The following is a 20,038-nucleotide window of genomic DNA, read 5'->3' on the forward strand; positions in this document are numbered from 1 at the left end:
GTTTACAAGAAATGTCACATTTAGATCTCTCCTCTTCACTTTCAGTGAAAATTGATTTTTCTGATTGTCCGACAGTCAAAGCTCTGCTGAGCAGTTTCATTAGTCTTCTGAGTCTCAAATTAAAACTCCAAATAGTCCTGCTGTTTTCTGCATTTTTAGTTTGAGCAGCAGAGCAGTGTGAGCAAAGCTGTTTGCAAGAAAATTTCAGAAAATTAGTTTTAAAAGTTGTGAATGAATGTGTGAAAATGAATAGTGGGTTGCACAGAATAAAGAAGAAAACATATGTGAAGCACATCAGCAGTCATGGTGTCAGAGCAGCAGGTGGTACTGTGAGCTGTGCAGACTCGGTTCAGGGTCAAGGGTCATGCTGCAGGCTCAGGTCACTTCACTCAGAGAACGTGTAAAAATGGTTTGACACACAGCAAATATAAGCATGTTGGTCCAAACTTAGTTTCCTTGGTTCACCTGAAGGCAGCTATTAGGTTAGCTGTGTGCTTAATGTCCGTGATGAAGCTCCATCGTATGTTTGGTGTTCAGTCAGATCACAGTTTTAAAGGTCTTTGAGGGTGATAAAGGAACCGGTCATGTGACTTAACATCAGCAAACAGCAGTGTGTATACATCCAGCTGGTGCACTGAAGGTCTTCAGGATGTCGCATTGATAGAAACGGTGCAGTGATCATTTCTGTGTGTGTGTTTGAGCAATCGTCGTCTTTTGATGGTTTGAAATTTGCATTTTAAAGCCTCAACACTTGTCTGTAGAGCTGGTTTGACCGTTTAGATGACCTCCGTTATCGGCTCATGCTAATACAGCGAGCTGTCCACAGGCTTTTAGCATGGGAGGCACTGACTCGTGGCTGAAGCCGGCCTCAAGTGGCCACCAGAGGAACTGCAGCTGGACGGCTGTCTTACAAATATCATCTGCAAATCTACCAGAAAATAAACATGTGACATCTGGGTAATATTGCTGTGATAAGGAAGAAGGAAGTTTAGATGCTTCAATTATTTTGTGCATTTGAGAATGGACTGCAGTAAATGAGTGAATGTTTAATGTGTGTTCACAAATGTGGGGTCACTGAGTCTTTAACTCATCTTTGGCTTCCAGTGGGACTGATTATAATACTGCCCATAGTATTTGATGTAGTATTTTAGTACTGACTGTATTATTTGATGTAGTATTGTAGTGCTGACTGTAATATTTAATGTAGTATTGTGTGTAGAAATCTCTGTTGCTTTAATACATGCTGTGTGTGTGTGTGTGTGTGTGTGTGTGTGTGTGTGTGTGTGTGTGTGTGTGTGTGTGTGTGTGTGTGTGTGTGTGTGTGTTTGTTTCCTGGCTGTTGTGTCGCTCGTTTTTGTGCCTCACATCTGATGATGTCATCCTCCTCCATCCTCTTCCAGGTCATCATGGGAAACGCAGACAGCCACAGCAGCTTCGTCTCCCCTGCCAAGCCCTCCTGCTCCTTCAGGTTTTCCTCCAGGAGGGAGGAGGTGACATCGGCTCGCAGCTGGTGGAGGAGCAGCCAGGGAGGCTGCAGGAGCCGAGGGAAAAGCTACCTGAACCACCCAATGGCCAGCTCACCCTACACCTCATGGCGTTACGAACCAGCCCCTAAAGCGGCCCGAGGAGGCGCCAAGCTGAGAGGGGGGTCTCCTCAGAGGCTCTGCAGGGGGGAGTTTGGGGGGGGTGAGCGGGCGTCTCTGGAAAGCAGCGGCAGCCCAAAGGTGCTGCTCAGCAAAGATGGCAGCATGAGGGTGGAGTTCACCAAAGCTCGGGTGGAGCCAGAGAGTCTGAGTGGGCTCCCCGCCATCACTGCCGCAGCGACCACCACCACGAGCGCAGAGGTGTCACTGCGCACCAGCAACGGCAGCTCGCTCAGCTCCGATGGCTCTTGGTACGACTCGCCATGGGGGAACAGCGAGCTGACGGATAACGTGTTTGTGTGCAGGCAGAACGCGGACAACAGCAGCGGCTACACCACTGCCACCAGCAGCAGCGGCTACAACACCTTCTTCTCCGCTCAGGGTGAGGACATCTCACCTGGATTTAGCTCCAGCCTCCTCTTCCCCACCACAGAGACTAATGTATTCACCGCCGCAACTGCAGGTTACAACACCTGCTCCTCTGGCCGGACGGAGGATAGCGGCATTGGAGACTCGGAGCTCCTGCAGCCGGACCTCACGGATTTCAGCCTGATTTCAGCTCCTGGGGTTTACAGCAGTCACAACACGCTACCCGCCTTCCCCACCGACGCTGGGACCCCCGCCGGGGAGGCAGCGCTGCTGGATGATGTCACACAGAAAGAGGAGGGATCAGCCGGTGATATGGAGGAGCATTACTCCTCCTGCACGCTGCCCTGCCGAAATGTGGAGTCTGCGAGCGCCGCCTCTGCCAGGAATAACCGAAAAGACTTCCTGAAGAGCCGAATCAGACGTCTGAGCGACTGGACAGGAAGTCTGAGCAGGAAGAAGAGGAGGATCCAGGTGAGAAACAATAAGATGATGAAGTCATGCTGTGGGCAGAGCTCAGTGGTTTGCCACCTGCTGATGATGGACAAAATGACATCATTTTTTGTTTTCTGACTTTTTACATTTAAGAATGTTGATTTTCAACATGAACTGACATCCCTGATAAAAGTGCACAAAATCATAATATTTTTTTAAATCTTTGAATTCTAGTGTTTGACAAAGTAGAGGTATATGTTTTTATCACTTGAACATAATCACAGCCTGTAAACAAGAAGAAAGAAAGAAAGAAAGAAAGAAAGAAAGAAAGAAAGAAAGAAAGAAAGAAAGAAAGAAAGAAAGAAAGAAAGAAAGAACAAGGTCAATAAAGATCATCAGAATATCTTAAAATGTCTTCAAAGTAAACTCAGTCTAAAACAAAACCTTTAAAAGTTTTTATAAACTCATTAGTAGATCATTTTTTTAATATATTCTGAGAAACTTAAAACTGGTTTTAAAATTAATATCTTCCTTAATCCTCAGACTTAAACAAGTCGTCGAACTAGATTAAAGTCTCATCATGACTAACAACATTACACATGGAGTTAAGTACGAACGCCATTTTCAAACATCATCACACATCAGTAATCTGATGGTAAGCTTTCTCTGTGAGAGCTGGTCCAAAAAAGCCCGGCTTCCTGTTTACAGCCAGCAGAATGAGGTCACATCCTGTCTGCAGTGAGGGAGCTGGAGTAGTGAAGCTTGTTGTTCGTGCTTTTTAACTCAGTGCTGATGATGACGGGGATAATGAAATCAGACGCTGATGTAGTTTCCTCACACTGGAAACCCCAAACACCCCACCCCCCACAACCTGGGTAACCCCCTTACATCAGCGTGACCTCATGAGGACTCGTTTTCCCACACTTGAGTTCCTCCAGATGCACGTCAAACATCAAAGGACTGACGAATAAACTTTTATTATCTGCTCTCTTGATTGTCTTTGTTTCGTCTGCAAGGTTTTTAAGATGTTTAACCCAAAAAGCTTTCTTTGCACTGCGTCAATGTTTCACTGGAGTGCCGCAGTCTGTGTGCCGGATTATTAATTACAATCAGAGAACTTTATTAATCCCAGAGGAACAAAACAGAAATCCTTTGAAAGCATCAGTCTAGCTTAAATCCTCTGCAGCTTTGTGTCACAGTCACAGGAGAATCCATCTTTGCTCTCTGAGATTGATGTCCTAGTGATACATCACAGTGGACTTTTTATTGTTCAGTCTTTCCGGGGCTTTGATCCCGCTCATCAAAAACAAATCACAGTGCTGGAGGAACTTTGATCTCTTGGAAAATTCCTGGAGCTTTTCATGGGAAAGCACCAAAACAAAAACATCACATAGTGACACTGGAGAAAGAAATGTTTGGGAACCTGGAACCAGACCGATCTGAGGGCTTACGTTTCATTTACCCCTTGTTTAGATTTCCATGAGGGCTTGGCTCTGCTCGGCCAATCACAGCACTGTGTTTGATACGGGGGAGTTTGATACAGTGATTGCATGGACAAGCACTTCAGTAAACATCCAGGATCCTTTAAGTCCACTATTATCTCAGGAATAAAAGACCTGCGTGGTAGATTTTCTCTAAAGAACAAACAGCTTAACGCCCTGACTGATAAGAACTGTGCGTTTCTGTACCAACTCACTCTGCCTGTCTATAAACAGCAAGTCTCCACATGTCGTCACTGTCACTTCACAATGACGGTTAAATGTGGAAAACTGCTCAAAAGTGTTGCACAAACCTGGACGAGTCACTCAGTTGGAGGTTTAAAGTAAAGTCAGAGCGGGCATCAAACCCGCGCCCTCTAAAACCAGCAGGTTGTCTTATTGGCTCAAGAGCAGTGATGGATTGTTTGTTTAACGCTGACACTGCAGCGTGAAGCATATTCACACCCCGTTAATGCTAACAGAGGGGAAAATTGTGGTTTGGAATAATACTGCCTGGTGCTGGGCGCTGTGTTTGAGGGCTGCCTCTAGTGGCCGCAGACGGAATCACAGCAGTCAAATAAAGTCCTCTCTGATTTCTCTGCAGGAGCCGTTTGCCACCGACACAGCCGATGTCTTCATCAATGGACTGAATGCTGGGGCTGTTAGCTGCAGCACGCTGTGTTCCTCCGACCCTCTCCACTCCCTGAACCACAACCAGTTCCCAACGCTCCACTGCGGCTCCTCCAGGAGTCTGAACCAGAACAGTGATGCTAAGCGGCAGAACATCTATGAGAACTTCATGCAGGAGCTGGAGATGGGTTGCAGCAGTACGGCTGACAGGACGGAGCCATCAGAGGGGGACGGAGACGAGGGTGAGGAGGACGAGGAAGAGATAGATGGGGATGTGGAGGTGGGAGAAGGGGAGCAGCTGGATGTCCTGTTTGAGAAGGAGCAGGGTGTGGTGCGGCGGGCCGGATGGCTCTCTTTCAAACCTCTCATCACTGTTAACAAGGACAGAAAGCTGGAGCTGGTCGCCCGCCGCAAGTGGAGGCACTACTGGGTCACACTGAAAGGTACGGCCGCCTGCAAGGACCAGAAAACAGAAAGTTGAGTTCAAGTTTCAGGATTAGATCTGATCTTATTTTCAGTGAAGGGCAGAAAACTTGCGTAGGAGAAGTCTGGTGATGCCTTTAGTGCCTCTGCTAGAGCTGAAACCAGGCTTATGCTGCATACAAGGCAGCAAAAGAGTCTTTGTGCACCTGAGGCACAGTGTGAGTTTCCAGGTTCCTCAGTGTCACTTTCGGGTTACATTAACCAGGATGTTTCCAGTTAGGCAGTGGGAAGGTCTATAATCAGCCAGCTGATTATAGATTCAGCATGTTTCAGGAATTACTGACGAGTAGTTTTTGAGTTGACTGTTAACCGACCAACAACTATTTATCACTTCTGCTCTCAGCACAGAGAAGGTTAGGACTTCTTCTTAAACCAGAGGAGTCGCCCCCTGCTGGGCATCAGAGAGAATGTAGGTTTAGGCACTTCTAAATGAAACTTGATTTTAAAAAAAAGTGTTCTGTTTCATGTTAAACATTTTACTGAAGTCTTTACCATCTGTGGCATCAACAGCTAAAATTTATAAATCTCTGTGAAATAAACTATTTAACGTAGAATTAACGATGGATTTTGTCTGTTCAGGTTGCACTCTGCTGTTTTACGAGACATATGGGAGGAGCAGCGGCAGCGCCGACCAGGAGCTTTCTCCTCGCTACGCTCTCCTGGCTGATGACAGCATCGTCCAGGCCGTCCCTGAGCACCCAAGGAAGGAGCATGTCTTCTGTCTGAGCAACTCGTATGGAGACGTGTACCTGTTCCAGGTGAGGGAACCGCCAGCACACTGAGAAACATGATTTTACTGGAGTATCCTTGAATGCAGCACCAGCATAAGCAGCTGTGGTGTTGGGACATTTCTGAGGTTTTCTTTTCATTCTTTCATTCTGTGATCGCTTTCCTCCAACTGCTGCCTCCATCTTTTTTCCCATCGCTGTGGCTCATTTGTGAGCAGCGTGAATGAACGGGGTGTGGCGTCACACCAGCATTTGGTTTTCTCACCACAAACATCCACACTGTGGGACTTTCTCTGCGTGTCTTTCTGTTGGTAATGACTGTGAGCATTTCCCCCTCTGCTGCCAGCTCCACACCACCCACACCGAGGAGCAAGCAGACAAACAAAGAGTAGATTTTACTTTTACTCCGACAAAGAAGAGGAGGCACAGATGTGTCGAGGCCCCGGATGAACTCGTGGCGTTCCTTCTAGTCGATCTTGAATGACATGAGCGGCAAAAGTCTGGATGTCAGAGGTCAGCGGGGATAAAAAGAGAGGCCGATTATTACCTGTACTCTCCTTGGTAAAGGTGATGTCATCATGTAATTTAATAATTTATTTCTGTGATCACCTCCTCAAACTTTTAGGAGCTCCTCTTGATTCCCAGAGTCACTCTGACTAATGCAGCAGAGTCTGCAGACACACAAATCACCTTCCTCCCAGAGGAGGAGGTGGAGGTTTTGTCAAGGGCTGAAAGCAGCTGAAGATGACGAGCGGAGAAGGCTGAAAGCCTGCTAATGGGAATCACGACACCCAGCTAATTACTGCAACAAATGTTCCTCTTTACGATGATGACTTGATGAAGAGCGAGCTTTAAACCCTGCCACACGTCCCCTCGTAAACAAAAACAGCTGTTAACATCAGGACATTAAGTCTGCTGCTTAAACGCAGAAACCAGACCATCAGAGGATGACTGAGCCTTGCTTCCTGCTTTCAGCAGCAAATTTACATTTAAAAGTTTCTGTATTTAAGGTTTTTGTTGTTAAAACAAAGCGCAATCAGCAGCTGAATATTCAGAGTTAATAAAGCAGGAGGCTCAAAGTTTAATACTGTTCTGTTGCTTAAAATCTGTCTGACTCCATCTTGTCTCGCCCTCCAGGCCACCAGCCAGACTGACCTGGAGAACTGGGTGACGGCAATCCACTCGGCGAGTGCCTCTCTGCTGGTGAAGCGTCAGAAGAAGGAGGACACACTGCGCCTCCTGCGCTCTCAGAGCCGCTCGCTGCTCCACAAGATTGACATGGATGGGAAGATGAAGAAGATGGCCGAGCTGCAGCTGTCCATCATCAAGGAGCCCAAGAGCAGGAAGGCGGTGGAGAGCCAGGTGAGTGCGGGGAGAAGTGGTCCGGTCAGAGCGGACAGCACGTTGGTATTATCACCTACACCGGTCCTGAATATGGGCAATGCTTTAGAATGACCCTCACAGCCATCTTTGAGTGAAGCACACATGAACATCAGACCCGACTCTCGCCCTGTTGTCTTTGAGCTTCACGATACCTTCAGTGTCTGAAGTTTGCTGCTGTCTCTGTGTTTGTTGCAGAGAAATTAGACGATCCTGAAACTGTGCAGCAGACTGTGTTTCAGTTTAAGGGTTTCTTTTCTGCTCAGCATCAGTGTGAGTCAGTTAGGTTTCATCAGCATTGCTTCAACGGACATCAGGTAACAGCTGTAAGAGGAGAACTGTCAGTAAATCTTGATGAACGTGCAGTTTCTGAGTCTGTGGATGGACTTTGTTGTGCCACAGATTAGCTTCAGGCTGTTTTGCGGGTTTCTTTGTTCTTGTTGTTAATTTCCAGTGACAGCAATGTGCAGACAGAGAACGTATCATTTAGCAGCCTGCTAATCTTTCCTCTGAACTGTGAAACTGATCCCAGCGCTGCAGTTTGAACTCTGAGATTAGAGGCTAATCTTCCTGCTCAACATTCAATTACACATTTACTGAGAGGGAGGGGAGGGCAAACAGAGGAGGAGAAGGAGAGCCTCGATTTATTGGAGAGAGTCCAGCAAGAGAAGAGGAAGGAGGGGAGGAGAGGAGAGGAGATGAAAGGGAGGACAGGATGGAGGGATGAGGGATAATGGGTGATAATCACACAGTAAGGGACAAAATAACTTCATCACAACAGAGACTGAAGCAGGAATTGACAGCAGCAGCAGTCTGCCCCACCCAGGAAATACACTTTACCTGATGAGTGAATGGAGAAAAGATGGCTTCTCTCAGCGCCTTGCCATGACTCACTGACCATGTTTCATGGTTTTCATGGCCGTCTGATGAGTTATTATCATTGTTTTATACAGAAGCTGTGTTTATGTGTGACCCTGTGTGTGCTCAGATCCAGCAGTGGGAGCAGAATCTGGAGAAACTGAACCTGGATCTGTTCAGGCTCAGGTGCTACCTGTCCAGCCTGCAGGGCAGCGAGCTCCCAAACCCAAAGAGCCTCCTCGCTGTGGCCAGCAGGCCCTCCAAGAGCATGCTGGGACGCCTGGGAGTCTTCTCCGTGTCCTCCTTCCATGCTCTGGTAAGTAGAGGCTCGACGCTTCCCTTTTTTTTAAAAAAAGAAAGGAAGAAGGAAATTAACCAAATCTGCCTCTCTGGACTCTCACAGGTGTGCAGCCGAGAAGAGGCCACACTGAGGCGGCGCTGCCGGTCTCTTTCGGGAGGAAACCGGAGGAGGGGTCTGCCGTCCTCCCTGAAGGTCCTGGATGATCTCAACAGGCGCGGCAGGGGTGGCAAACACTCAGCTCACCAGGTATTACACTGCACCCTTTTCTTGTCCAGTTCAGTGCTGTAGTATGGTGAGAGGCAGCGTGCACCCTTCTGAAAATAGTTTGAAAGGTGAAATATTCACATGGAGTCAGAGACAGGTTTAAGAAACGTTCTACTCTGAAGTCTTTTCACATGGACGACTAAAACCAGCTCATCTGATTCAGGCTGAACTCATCGTTCCTCTCTGCTCTCTAAAAACAGCCCAGAAGAAGCGTGCTGTCATCTGTCGTTACGAGGCTAAGTTTAGCCTCTCCTCAGTGCATCATCCAGCTGCAGTTACCATCATGCCTGGCTCCTGACGGTCCCCTCGTGATAAACAGTGGGTTATTTTTGGCCTCTGAGGGTCCGGAGGATAAATCTGTCAGCGCCACTTTGCTTTGTCGTGGATTCTCGCAATTCAACTGAGCCGATACACGCTCAGTGGAAAAACTGCCTCATAGTTTCATAGCTGCAGCGTCTGCAGGATCGCAGCACGTTACCTGCTCCCTCCTGCCCTTGAGCAAGGAACTGCGCAGGATGCTTCCAAGCAGTAACTCCCGCTCTGAGCCAAACATCTGTGGATACCTTGGTGAGGGGAATTCTAGCCACATTCTGCCTTTGTTCGACTGAGAGTCCTGCTTCGAGCTGAACGCCTAATCAGTCAGCTGTTTATTTCATCTTACACAAAACCGACCAATCAGAGAGCTCAGAGGGCTTTTTGTATGCTGTCCTGCTCTTGAAAGTCAGAATGATTTATTTCCAGCAACTTTTTATTACCATAATTCATTTTTCTTCGAAATGTAATGAATGTAGGGCATAATAAAGCCTTCTGAGCTGCTGCACCTCTACTTGTTGTGTGTTGAAGCCCAGCAGACGGTAACACAGAAAGGTCTTTCTGTGGACAGAGACGTCTTCAGGCTTGATGGAGGTGTTCGTAGTCAAGCCTGCGGCAGCTTGTTCTTTGTGCTGAGCACTTGTGGTCAGACAGACCTGCAGCATGTTTGTGTGCAGCTGGATCTCCATTCCGGTTCTGCTTTCAGATCAGATCTGATGCTGCAGGCTGTGGTTTCCGGGTGGAGCAGCTCCACTAGAGGACATGTGGAGCTGATTGCTGCTCGCTGTGTCAACTCTGCAGGAGATATACACTTACCAGAACTCGCCGCCTCCATTTCACTGCCATGTCGGGGGGTGGGGGTCATTACTGTAAAATCCTTGATTCCTTCCAGAAAACAGAAGTTTTCGTACTGACGAGTGTTTCCTGCTTAATGTTGGTCTCCAGTCATCATGTGACTCACTGTGTCCAACCGTCCACTCAGACCACAGTTACGACTGTTGTGGATGTTTTAAGGTGGTGTCGAGGAAAGGCATGCGAGTCCACGATGATGATGATGCCGATGTGTTCAGTGTCAGTCGGTGGTCCCAGACTCCAGGCAGGCTGATGGCGGCTTCACAAACCTGTAATTTCAGTGCAGCTCAACCTGCTCATTTTTTCCCATGATTCCCTGGGGCTAATTTAGGTTTTGATGCAGGACAGAATTAAACATCCCAAGTCTTTTATCATTTTTAATTACGTTTAAATATAGGAGGGAGTATTTTTAGTTTGTCTTTAGTCATGACTGTGTTTGTGTGTTTGTGTTTGACTACAGCAGTACATTATGTGGACTTTGTAGAAAGCAGCTCACTGGTTAAAGATCATGACGCTTACAGAAGTCGCGTCGCTCCTTTGAAGCACCGTCAGGAAACACTCGGGTGGATGTGAGCGACTCTGAAGCAGGAGTCACTGATCTTTTGCTGATTAAGCAAATATGAAACAGGTTATCGCTCAGAGAAAAGACGACTCAAGCTGGAAGATGATGTGACACTGATACTTGTGTTCAAAATTGTCACCATCAAACTCACCAAGGAGGAAAAGGAGGAGGAGGTGGGAGAAAGAGGAGGAGGACAGTTTGTTTAACTGCACAGCTTTTTGAGGACAACCTTCTGAAGAGGAGGAGGTGGGAGGAGGAGAAGGAAGGGGAGGAGGTGATTGAGAATTAAAAGCTTCCAGGCTGTTTTATTCTGCCAGGATTTCTTTGTTCCTGAGAGTTAATCCTTCACAGGAGGCAGGAGAGGACTCCAACACCTCCTCTCCACATGACCTCCCCACCAAACCCCACCTCCTGTTGTCACATGACCTCCACCTTCTTTCTTCTGCTCCCCTTTTAACCTCCTTCCTCCCCCTGTGTCTCCTCTGTATCCCACTGTTCCTCTTTACCCTTTTGTCTCCATATTTCATCTCCTGTGATCTTTTCAGCCAATCAGAGCTCCGGATTCTTCACAGGCTTTTCTTATTTTCCAGTCCACCTCGTCGCTTTAAGTCCTGTGGAGAAAGTCTGAATTTTAAGAATCACCTGCCTATTAGTTTAATGATTTTATAGTTTTCTGCCTTTAAAGCTTCAGTTTATCTATGTTTTTATCAAATGCATTGATGATTTTACTGATCAGAGCTTATAGAAGCTAATCGGTTATAATAACTGAAGGTAAACCTCGTAGGTCGCTCAGTCCTTTAAAACCTGTGCTGATGAGTTAAAAGTTTAATTGAAAGTAAAATTCTTCCTCTGTGCTTCTTCTGCAGAATCTGGACTGCGCTCCCAAACAGATGGAGGCAGCGCCCCCTGCCGGTCATAGTGCAGATCTGCCGGTGTGTTCACTGACTTACCTACAACTTCTCTTTAATTTTTTTCTGCGGGCAGAATGATGATAATTACTGGATTTGTATTCACATGATTCCTGCGAGGTCATTCTCCCGGTTCACTCTTCTGTGTGTGTTTTCAGTTGCGTGATGAACAGCAGCTTCCAGCTGTTGGTGTTTTTACTCTGAACATCTGTCGACCTGACGGCCACAAAGACTTCGGTGAGAAAGAAAAACTCATCACTGAATAAATAAAATTCGTATAAAAACATGACTGGTTTGTGTTCTGAGAGGATAAATAATAAGCATATTTACCTGTGTGTGATGTGCTTCTTCTTCTGTGAATCTGCAGGTTTTGCAGTGACGGGTCACGTGGACGGAGCGGGAAAAAGTCATGTTTTTGTCAGCGAGGTGGACCCGCTGGGACTTTCATCCAGAGACGGTAAAACAGAGAATGGTTTCAGGTTTTATTTTGAGGGAGACCCTGCATTTCTGACAGTTTGAGGTTTTGAAGGTGTCCAGCGGGGGGCGCTCGAGGCTCTGCTATCAGGCTGTCACCTGTGCAGCGCTACACCTCCAGAATGGGAAAAACCCTGTCTGTGTTTAGGATTTTAAAAAATGTAGAAACTTTAAAAAACTTTAAAAGATGCAGTTTAATTTTTCTGTTTCCAATCAGGCCTCAGGGCCGGAGACGAGGTCCTGGCTGTTAACGGCGCTCCTGTGTCTGGACTGGACCTGGACCTCCTGCAGAGTCTCTTCAGACATCAGAAGCTGCAGCTGCTGCTGAGGAGGGATGAGTCACCTGAGGCCGAAGAGCCTGCCGACCTCTGGCCCGACCACGCTGACCCCTTCCATCCCGGCCGCCAACCACCGGCCACGAACATCCACACCTGGATCACAGGTACAGCAGAGACGCTCTGGTAACAGCATCATAATGTTCAAACACATTTCACATTTATATCAAACCGATTTCCAGTTTTAAATATAAACTCAACCATTTTAGTCACAGCTGTTTTATTGATCAGATTCATTTACAGAAACCAGAATCAAAGGCTTTTATTGTGAAGGCCAGTTAAAGCAGCAGGAGTTCTCCTGTAAAGATCACAGATCACATTTCTTCTTCATCTCACAGATTCCTTTGTCATCACAGATGCAGACAGCATCCTGCCTCCCGTTTTCGATGACACTTCTTCGAGGATACCTCAGGACACCAAGCCCTCAGAGGAGGTGAGCTTCAGTCTGTGACAGTCTGAGAACATCTGGATTTTTTAAAAATGGTTGTATGTTATTCATGACCAAGCCACTTGTGTTTTGCTTTGATCGGCGATAACCCCGTCATATGAAATCAAGAAGTTTTATGAGGATGTGATTGGTTTCCAAAGAAGGCAGCTCAGACTTACCTGCAGAAATCCTCCTGTGCCTCCTGGAGCTCCACCCCCCACCTCTGTGCACATGACCTTTGGTCAGCCTGATAATCCAGCTTACACAGTCAGGAGTGTTTGTAAAGTCAGAGCTGAGGGATTAACGTTTTTCCCTGGAGAAACACAACTTGTAGGTGCTGTTTTTGACCGCCTCTTCATTTCTGACGACGGCGGAAGGAGTATCAGGTGACCTCCGGCCCCAACTGATCCTCTTCGTCGTTGTTTCACTCCTTCGTCATGGGTGCTCTGTGCTGGGTACTGCCGATGGAGGAGGACTGGGAGACTCTGGAGGAAGAGGAGGAGGATGGAAGGGAGGTGTTCCCCGGGGTGGGGCTCCTGGAGCGGCTGCTGAGGCTCCTGGACAAGGTGGCAAGCTGCCTGGGCTGTTGGCGTCCCGCTGACGGCGTCGTCCTGCTGGTAAACGGGCTGCTGGTTGGTGTAGAGCTGAAACTTGGTGTAGAGGAAATGATCACAAGTGTTTTCTGTGCTTTAGATTTTCTCAGTGTGAGACGGTTGTGCACGCCACTATCACAGCGTTACGTGTACAGACGCCCACAGGACTATGTTGTACCTGCTCAGACAGAAAGTAGGACAATAGGAACAAGTCACCACCTGAGAGAATGTCAGCACAGGACAGTAATCCCAGCCTCAGATGTCCCGGGCGGCTCAGAGTCAAACAGCTGCTCCTTCGTGAAACAGTTTAGATACCTTAGGACTGACGAGGATCCTCCTGGAGGAGCGGGAAACCTCTTGTTGAAACATCAAGTAACATCAAATATTTGAGGCTAATATTCCAATTAGTGAGATAAAATCAACTATAATCACCCTGAAAAAGCAGAGATAATTAATTGATTTAAAAAATTAAGATAAAAACAAGTCCTGGAGCTCAAAAGTGAAGCTGTTAAAAGGTTCTTCTGTTTACACAGCATCTTTTGATTCTTCATGAACTAATTGATTGTTCGAGTTAATAAAACTGTCACGCTGTGATCGCGCTAACCTAAAGATCTTCATCTTCAGTGTTTTTGGAGTCAAAGGTCAATCCTGCACTCTCGACCATCCAAAGACTCATTGGTTTCTTTCAACTCGACTCCAAACAAGCACCAGTTGCTGCTGTTTAGGCCTTTGATGCACTTATTTGCACATTAATATCCCGTGTTTGATCATCTTCCAGTTCATTATCTGCTCTGCTGAAACCTGGAGGTGGGTCTTTAGTTCTTCATCGAAACTGCTCCTCACCTCCATGAACAGTTGAATTGAACATGTCTGGGCAGTCTTTTCCCCACATGTTCAGATCTCAGGGCACTCCTCCTTCCTCGAGTTTAAAGTGCAGCGACGCTTCCTCACCGCTTATCAAAAGCTCTGCAGCTTCAGGGTGAGTGCATTGGAGCTCAGAATTCATCAGGCTGTCGGCGCTGCGTTAGAGGCTGGCAGCCCAGATTATGATGACGGATGAGGCAGCCAATTGGTTAGCAGCTCGTCCTCAGTCAGGGTCATAGCAGCAGCGGCGCTCAGACTGGGAACAGGTTTGTGCTTGTCTGTTTGGATTTTGGTGTTTGTGTGTTTAACCTCATCTCTGGCTCAGCGGCTTCCCAGACCTCCCCAAAATCCAGCAGAGAGATTAACCTCCTGCTCCACTGATCCTCGTTCTCCTGACTCAGAGCCACAGTTCTCTCCGGTTTGTCACTCAAGTTTGAGTGTGAGTGGAACAAAAATCAGTTACTGGACTTCCACCTGGGATCCATGCATCTTCTTCTGCTTATCTAATTCACGGTCATGTGGGAGCTGAAGAATACCCCAGCTATAATAGGACCGGGGGGGTGGGGTCTGTTTTCTGATTTTTCTTCTTTATTGTCAAGCACATGAACAGTGGTGTTGTCCTGAATGATTTCATTGAGCTTTGGTTCCTGTGTTTCCCTCCCAGAACTTAGACCAGGTCTACTCGCTTTACCAGACCTTTCCAGAAGGCCAGACAGGAGATGGCGACAACCCCAAAAACCCGTACGGCAGAGAGGTCAGCCTGCAGCCGGTGAGCCCCACCCACCTAAGCGTGTGTCAGCGTCTGCGTAAGGTCATCCAGGAGCTGGTCGACACCGAGAAGTCCTACGTCAAGGTCAGAATACAACAGCAACAGTAGTACTACTGTGGTACTACTGCTAGTACATCTGATATGTTAATGGACGCGTTTTGACTCATTTTCAGCTCCATGTTTTTATTCTTTGTCTCTACAAGAGTAGCTTTGCATGATTCAGTTCAAAATAATCCTTCCTTATCTTATTCTGGTCCTTCAACCTTTTACCCTCTCCTTTGTCTGAAACATGCTGTTTTAGCTCCTCCCACTTATGTCTAGATTTCTTCTGATTGGCTGCCCCTGATATTACCATTTTGGGGATTTCCCCTCTCTGTGACATCATACTAAACCAGGAGTAGAAAAAACTGTGTGAAACTCCAGTTTTTTATCAGTTTATTTATAGAATAAAATAAAACAGAAACTATTTTTTTTATGTTAAAGTGATAAAGAAATCTATTCTTATGATTTTACACACAATTTGTACAGTTTTAGTTTTAAATGGTTGTATAAAATGGGTCCCTTACAAATATTAAAAGAATCTGCTATATTAATATTTTTGTCTTAATTAGAGTGTATGCTTAAACATCTTTATATCTTCAAACCTGTGTGTTTAAAACTGCTGGAAAGATCTTACTATTTGATTCGAGCCGATAATTAAATTTGAAAAAAGAAATTAGACTTTGATTAATATCAGAACATTTTTTTGGTTCTGTTTCAGGATCTCATCTCTCTGTTCGACATCTACCTCACCCCCCTGCAGAAGGAGACGTTCCTCAGTAAAGACGAGGTAAAGACGAGCCGACAGTAAGTGACGGTTGTGAAGTGAAGGTTGTGGTTGTGACTCTGACCGCAGTGTGTCTCTCTGTCACTCTGTCAGATGGAGGCGCTGTTCGGCAGTCTGCCAGAGATGTTGGACTTTCAGAGAGTTTTTCTCCAAACGCTGGAGGAGAGAATCGCCGCCTGTCCGAACTTCAGCAGCCTGGAAACCCCCGAGCAGTTCAAGGTGAAGGTCCATCAGCTGGTTCAGACAGATTTTATTTCCTTCATTAATTTTTTTATTTTATTCTTTTTGTTTTAGTTGTGCATGCATGCAAGTTTTATTGTTTTATTTATTTAAGCTCCAGTGATTTATTTTGGCCCTGTGATGTTTTACTTTTATGCATTTTTTTCCCCAATTGTTAAAACTGATATATTTATTATATACTCCATTTCGGGTCCATTATTATTATTGTTATTTTATTTTTTACTTAGTTTTTTTATTTTTTAATAATTTATTTAATTACATTATATACATAGTATATATTTTTTGAGATATTTTGTCTTTTCCCAGTTTATCTTTTTTTTTATTTTTTTGTACATTTTATTCATTTATTAACTCTATTTTATTTATTTTAAGCTGTTAACATATTTCTCCTTTTTAAATGTTTCAATATTTTAAATGCGGAATTTCCATATTTTAATGAACAAAAGTTTTTATTTGCTTGTTCGATGGGTTTAGTTTTTTCACACCTCATTTGTGTTTCATTCAGAAACTCCTCTTCCCATTGGGTGGATCATTTCTGTACTACGCCGATCACTTCAAGCTCTACAGTGGCTTCTGTGCGAATCACATCAAAGTCCAGAAAGTTCTGGAAAGAGGTGAAAACACAGTCTGAGCACTTTAAACTCATTTAAGCAGCACTCCATTTAACCTTTAACCCTGACCACCTGTGACGCAGCCAAAACAGACGCAGCCTTCAAACAGTTCCTGGAGGCCAGAAATCCGACCAATCAGCACTCGTCTTCCCTGGAATCATACCTGATCAAACCTGTTCAGAGAGTCCTGAAGTATCCGCTGCTGCTCCGAGAGCTCGTGTCCCTGACAGATGCAGAGAGCCCCGAGCACACACACCTGACAGGTAACCCAAACATACACCTGACAGGTAACCCACACACACACCTGAGAGGTAACAGACCTCACAGTATTGTATTTAAACATGTTTTGTGACCAGCTGCACTTCCACTGTCATCCACTCAGAGGCGCTGCGAGCAATGGAAAAGGTGGCGAGTCACATCAACGAGATGCAGAAGATCTATGAGGATTACGGCTGCGTGTTTGACCAGCTGGCAGCAGAGCAGAGTGGAGCCGACAAACAGGTAAACACAATGACACACACACACACACACACTTGAGCGTCACCTGTGTGCATCACGTACCCTGAAGGGTTTTTTTTTCCTCCACCCTCAGGTGACGGAGATCTCGATGGGGGAGTTTCTGGTCCACTCGTCGGTGGTCTGGTTGAACCCACTGCCCTCTCTGGGTCGCTTGAGGAAGGAACCAGAGCTGACGCTGTTTGGTGGGTGAAGTCTCTTCTTCACACTTCTTTACTTGCACAGGTAATAACTGATGGAGAATAACACAAGTCTGTCTTTGTCCTCAGTGTTCAAACGAGCCGTCATCCTGGTTTACCGTGAGAACAGCAAACTGAAGAAGAAGATGGTGAGTGCACGTCTACTCTTCATCTCCTAATTTGTATAACTGAACAGATTTGCATGTCTATTTATACCAATGTAAACAAAAAAATACAGTGACAAAAAAATTAACAAAGTGTTAAAAAAATGATATTAAAAATGCAAATCTGTCAATTAAAAAGTAAAACAATATGTGTTATGTGTTAAAGAATATTTAAAAATATCAAAAGAATATCAAAATAATGATCATAACAAAGATATAAATCCCATAAATGAAATCACTTAAAATTTCCTTTTCAACTATAATATTGTTGTTCTTTTCATTTTTTGATAAAGTCAAACCAAACATATGAGAGATAACATCACATTTAAATAAATCTAAACACTGTGAGGTTTTAAAAGAAAGATGGAGGCCAAAAATGTCTAGTTTTTAAGTCAAATATCAATAAAAATCTATTTGGCTTAATCTGTTTTTTCCTGTATTGGCAGTAATGGGCTTCCATACAACTGCTGGTTTCTATTAATTTCTTCAAAGATCATCTCAGAAAAACTTTAACCTGGTTCTGGAGAGATGATCTGCTTCTTTGTCTTTACAAATGTAATCCTCGTCCTTGATTGGCTCCTCAGCTGTAAACACATCAACGCGATGTCACTGAATAAAAGAAAAAAACACCTCCACCTGTTCTTGTTGTCAGTTTTTATGTTTTTTTCTCACAGACCTCGTCCCGATCAGCTGACCTTGACCCCTTCAGATTCCGCTGGTTAATCCCAGTTTCAGCGGTCCAGGTCAGACCGGCTAACATCACAGGTGAGTGACCAATCAGAGTGAGGTTTGTTACTGCAGTGCTGGTGCAACAGCTCTCCAGCAGGAGGCGCTGTGACGGTCTGAGCTCACTGTGCTGTGTGTGTAGGTTCTGAGGACTCATGTGTGTGGGAGCTGGTTCACAGTCGGTCTGAAGTGGAGGGACGACCAGAGACGGTGTTCCAGCTGTGCAGCAGGTACGGACAGCCAATCAAGTTCCTGTGGTGGTTCTCGACTCTGTGCATGATGATGTTAAGCTTCAGCTCTGTGTTTGTATTTCAGCGGTTTGGAGACAAAGGCCAGCGTGCTGCGAGCCCTGCGCTTGCTCCTCAGAGACCGAGCTCCTGTGGGATCCCTGAGGAGGAGCAGGCTGTCTACGGCTGAGAGAAGCACCTCCTGGAGGAGAAGGCAGCAGCGCCACTCTGACACCCAGAAGACAATTCCTCACCAGCTGCAGGAGAGCTGCAGGTCTGACGGCGTCCTGGGCGACACATGCTCAGAGCCTCTGCTGCCGAGCCACGCCTCCAGCTCCAGTGCCGCTGCAGGGATGAGAGGCAGACTCTGCTCCCTGACTAGCGAGCTGGAGGCCCAGCTGCAGAGGCTCAACTTCAGAGAGGAGGAGGTGGAACAAAGAGGGACATCTATAAGTGAGGAGGAGAAAAATAAGCGGAGCTCTAGCCTACGGCGAAGTCCTGGAGATCTGCAGGACCTCAGCAACCTGCTGGAGAGAGACTTCAGCGTTCAGAGCATGACCTCCATGATAAACGAGGACTGCTTCTATGACCCCCTCCTGGGGTTACAGACGACCGCCGCCATGCCCGCAGTGTAGGGACAAAGCTAACATGCTAACACAAGGAGGATGGTCACAATGTGGGGAGTCTAAATAAATCCAGACGATTGAGCTGGAAGTTTATCACACCTGCTCCACAGACCTGAACATGGAGGTCCACGCTGACCAAAAGGTGCCATCTGACGAGGTTCGGGTCATTTTCGAGAGTGTGAAGCAGCTTCATTCCTCACACATCGCCTCCTGCAGGTCATCACAGGTCACTACACCAAAGGAAATGCTGACAGACTAACTGACCCTTTGAGAGGATCTTCATCTCTCCAACACTTGAACTGTTCTCAGTGAGACAATGAGATAGCAGGACATCTGTCCAGCCCTCTGATTGGCTGCGAGATTCATGACACTGAAACCTTCAACAAATAAAAAAGGTCTGGAGGTGGATTGATAACAAATTTTTGTACAAGAGGAAGTCATATCAGCCAATCTGGGATTTTTTTTACTGATCTCTCTGATTCAGCATTAAAAGCTCACCAGTGATTTAATGGTAACAAAAATAAACAGCAGTCGAACGTCACCGGAAAGTGAGAGAAAAGAGTCTGACAATAAAGTCCAAGAAAAATGTAAATTTAAAGAAAACGTGTAACACTTTGAAACATCAGTTCATGCAAGTTCTTAAATTCCTAAAATTCATTTTTAATTTATGAATTTTTTTTGTTTGTTTGTTTTTAGTCTCAAAAAGAAATTTGATTTGTTTATATTTAAAAATAAGATTTTATTCTCATAAAATTACAGGTTGATCTCTCAGAAATGTGACCTCTTTCCACAAAAGTGCACCTTTATTTTTTTAAATATCAATATCATTACCTGTTAACCTTTAAAATTACCGTTATTTATGCAAAAAAAACCCAAAAAACATTTGGCAAGCAGTTTTTAGTTTTTTCATTTAAAATTTTTTTTGAGTGTTTTTTTTTTCTTTCTGAATTTTTTTTAATTTTACATTTTCTTTAAATAAATTACTTCAGCTTTGAAATAATACATTTATGTTGCCCTCACAGTAAAACTTTATTCTATCAACATCTTTAAATATAGCTTTCTCTAAAAAACAATTTTATCTTCAAACTACTGAAATTCCTGCATGAAATTCAGCCTGAAAAGTGTCTTTTTCTTTACACGAGTTTATAATAATCTGTCTTTTAAAATGTAAATTTATACCAAATTTTTCAACTTTATTCTCAGTCTTTTTTCTCTAACAGAGGCTCTGAAACTGTAGACCCATCTCAGGCATCTCGCTAAC

The 20,038-nt window shown here is 45.3% G+C and overlaps 1 protein-coding gene across 3 annotated transcripts in view; it reads left to right on the plus strand.

The window, feature by feature from the left end:
* Positions 1 to 19,665, plus strand: part of tiam2b (TIAM Rac1 associated GEF 2b) — a 47,330-nt gene extending 27,665 nt beyond the window's left edge. For 2 of the 3 annotated variants that reach the window (XM_026142674.1, XM_026142675.1), the window contains exons 3-24: positions 1,401 to 2,483; positions 4,527 to 4,995; positions 5,615 to 5,793; positions 6,901 to 7,125; positions 8,132 to 8,317; positions 8,405 to 8,548; positions 11,159 to 11,224; positions 11,359 to 11,437; positions 11,568 to 11,657; positions 11,892 to 12,116; positions 12,348 to 12,442; positions 14,558 to 14,746; positions 15,423 to 15,491; positions 15,582 to 15,707; positions 16,234 to 16,342; positions 16,423 to 16,602; positions 16,722 to 16,840; positions 16,932 to 17,040; positions 17,125 to 17,183; positions 17,873 to 17,963; positions 18,067 to 18,154; positions 18,240 to 19,665. In XM_026142674.1, the coding sequence (XP_025998459.1) occupies positions 1,407 to 2,483; positions 4,527 to 4,995; positions 5,615 to 5,793; positions 6,901 to 7,125; positions 8,132 to 8,317; positions 8,405 to 8,548; positions 11,159 to 11,224; positions 11,359 to 11,437; positions 11,568 to 11,657; positions 11,892 to 12,116; positions 12,348 to 12,442; positions 14,558 to 14,746; positions 15,423 to 15,491; positions 15,582 to 15,707; positions 16,234 to 16,342; positions 16,423 to 16,602; positions 16,722 to 16,840; positions 16,932 to 17,040; positions 17,125 to 17,183; positions 17,873 to 17,963; positions 18,067 to 18,154; positions 18,240 to 18,786 (4,521 nt within the window). In that variant the 5' untranslated portion in view covers positions 1,401 to 1,406 and the 3' untranslated portion in view covers positions 18,787 to 19,665. The remainder of the gene's footprint in view (positions 1 to 1,400; positions 2,484 to 4,526; positions 4,996 to 5,614; positions 5,794 to 6,900; positions 7,126 to 8,131; positions 8,318 to 8,404; positions 8,549 to 11,158; positions 11,225 to 11,358; positions 11,438 to 11,567; positions 11,658 to 11,891; positions 12,117 to 12,347; positions 12,443 to 14,557; positions 14,747 to 15,422; positions 15,492 to 15,581; positions 15,708 to 16,233; positions 16,343 to 16,422; positions 16,603 to 16,721; positions 16,841 to 16,931; positions 17,041 to 17,124; positions 17,184 to 17,872; positions 17,964 to 18,066; positions 18,155 to 18,239) is intronic. The other variant, XM_026142676.1, reaches the window with a different exon arrangement.
* Positions 19,666 to 20,038: the final 373 nt, after the last annotated feature.

Source organism: Astatotilapia calliptera, chromosome 15 (genome assembly GCF_900246225.1).
Source record: "Astatotilapia calliptera chromosome 15, fAstCal1.2, whole genome shotgun sequence".
Lineage (NCBI taxonomy): Eukaryota > Metazoa > Chordata > Actinopteri > Cichliformes > Cichlidae > Astatotilapia > Astatotilapia calliptera.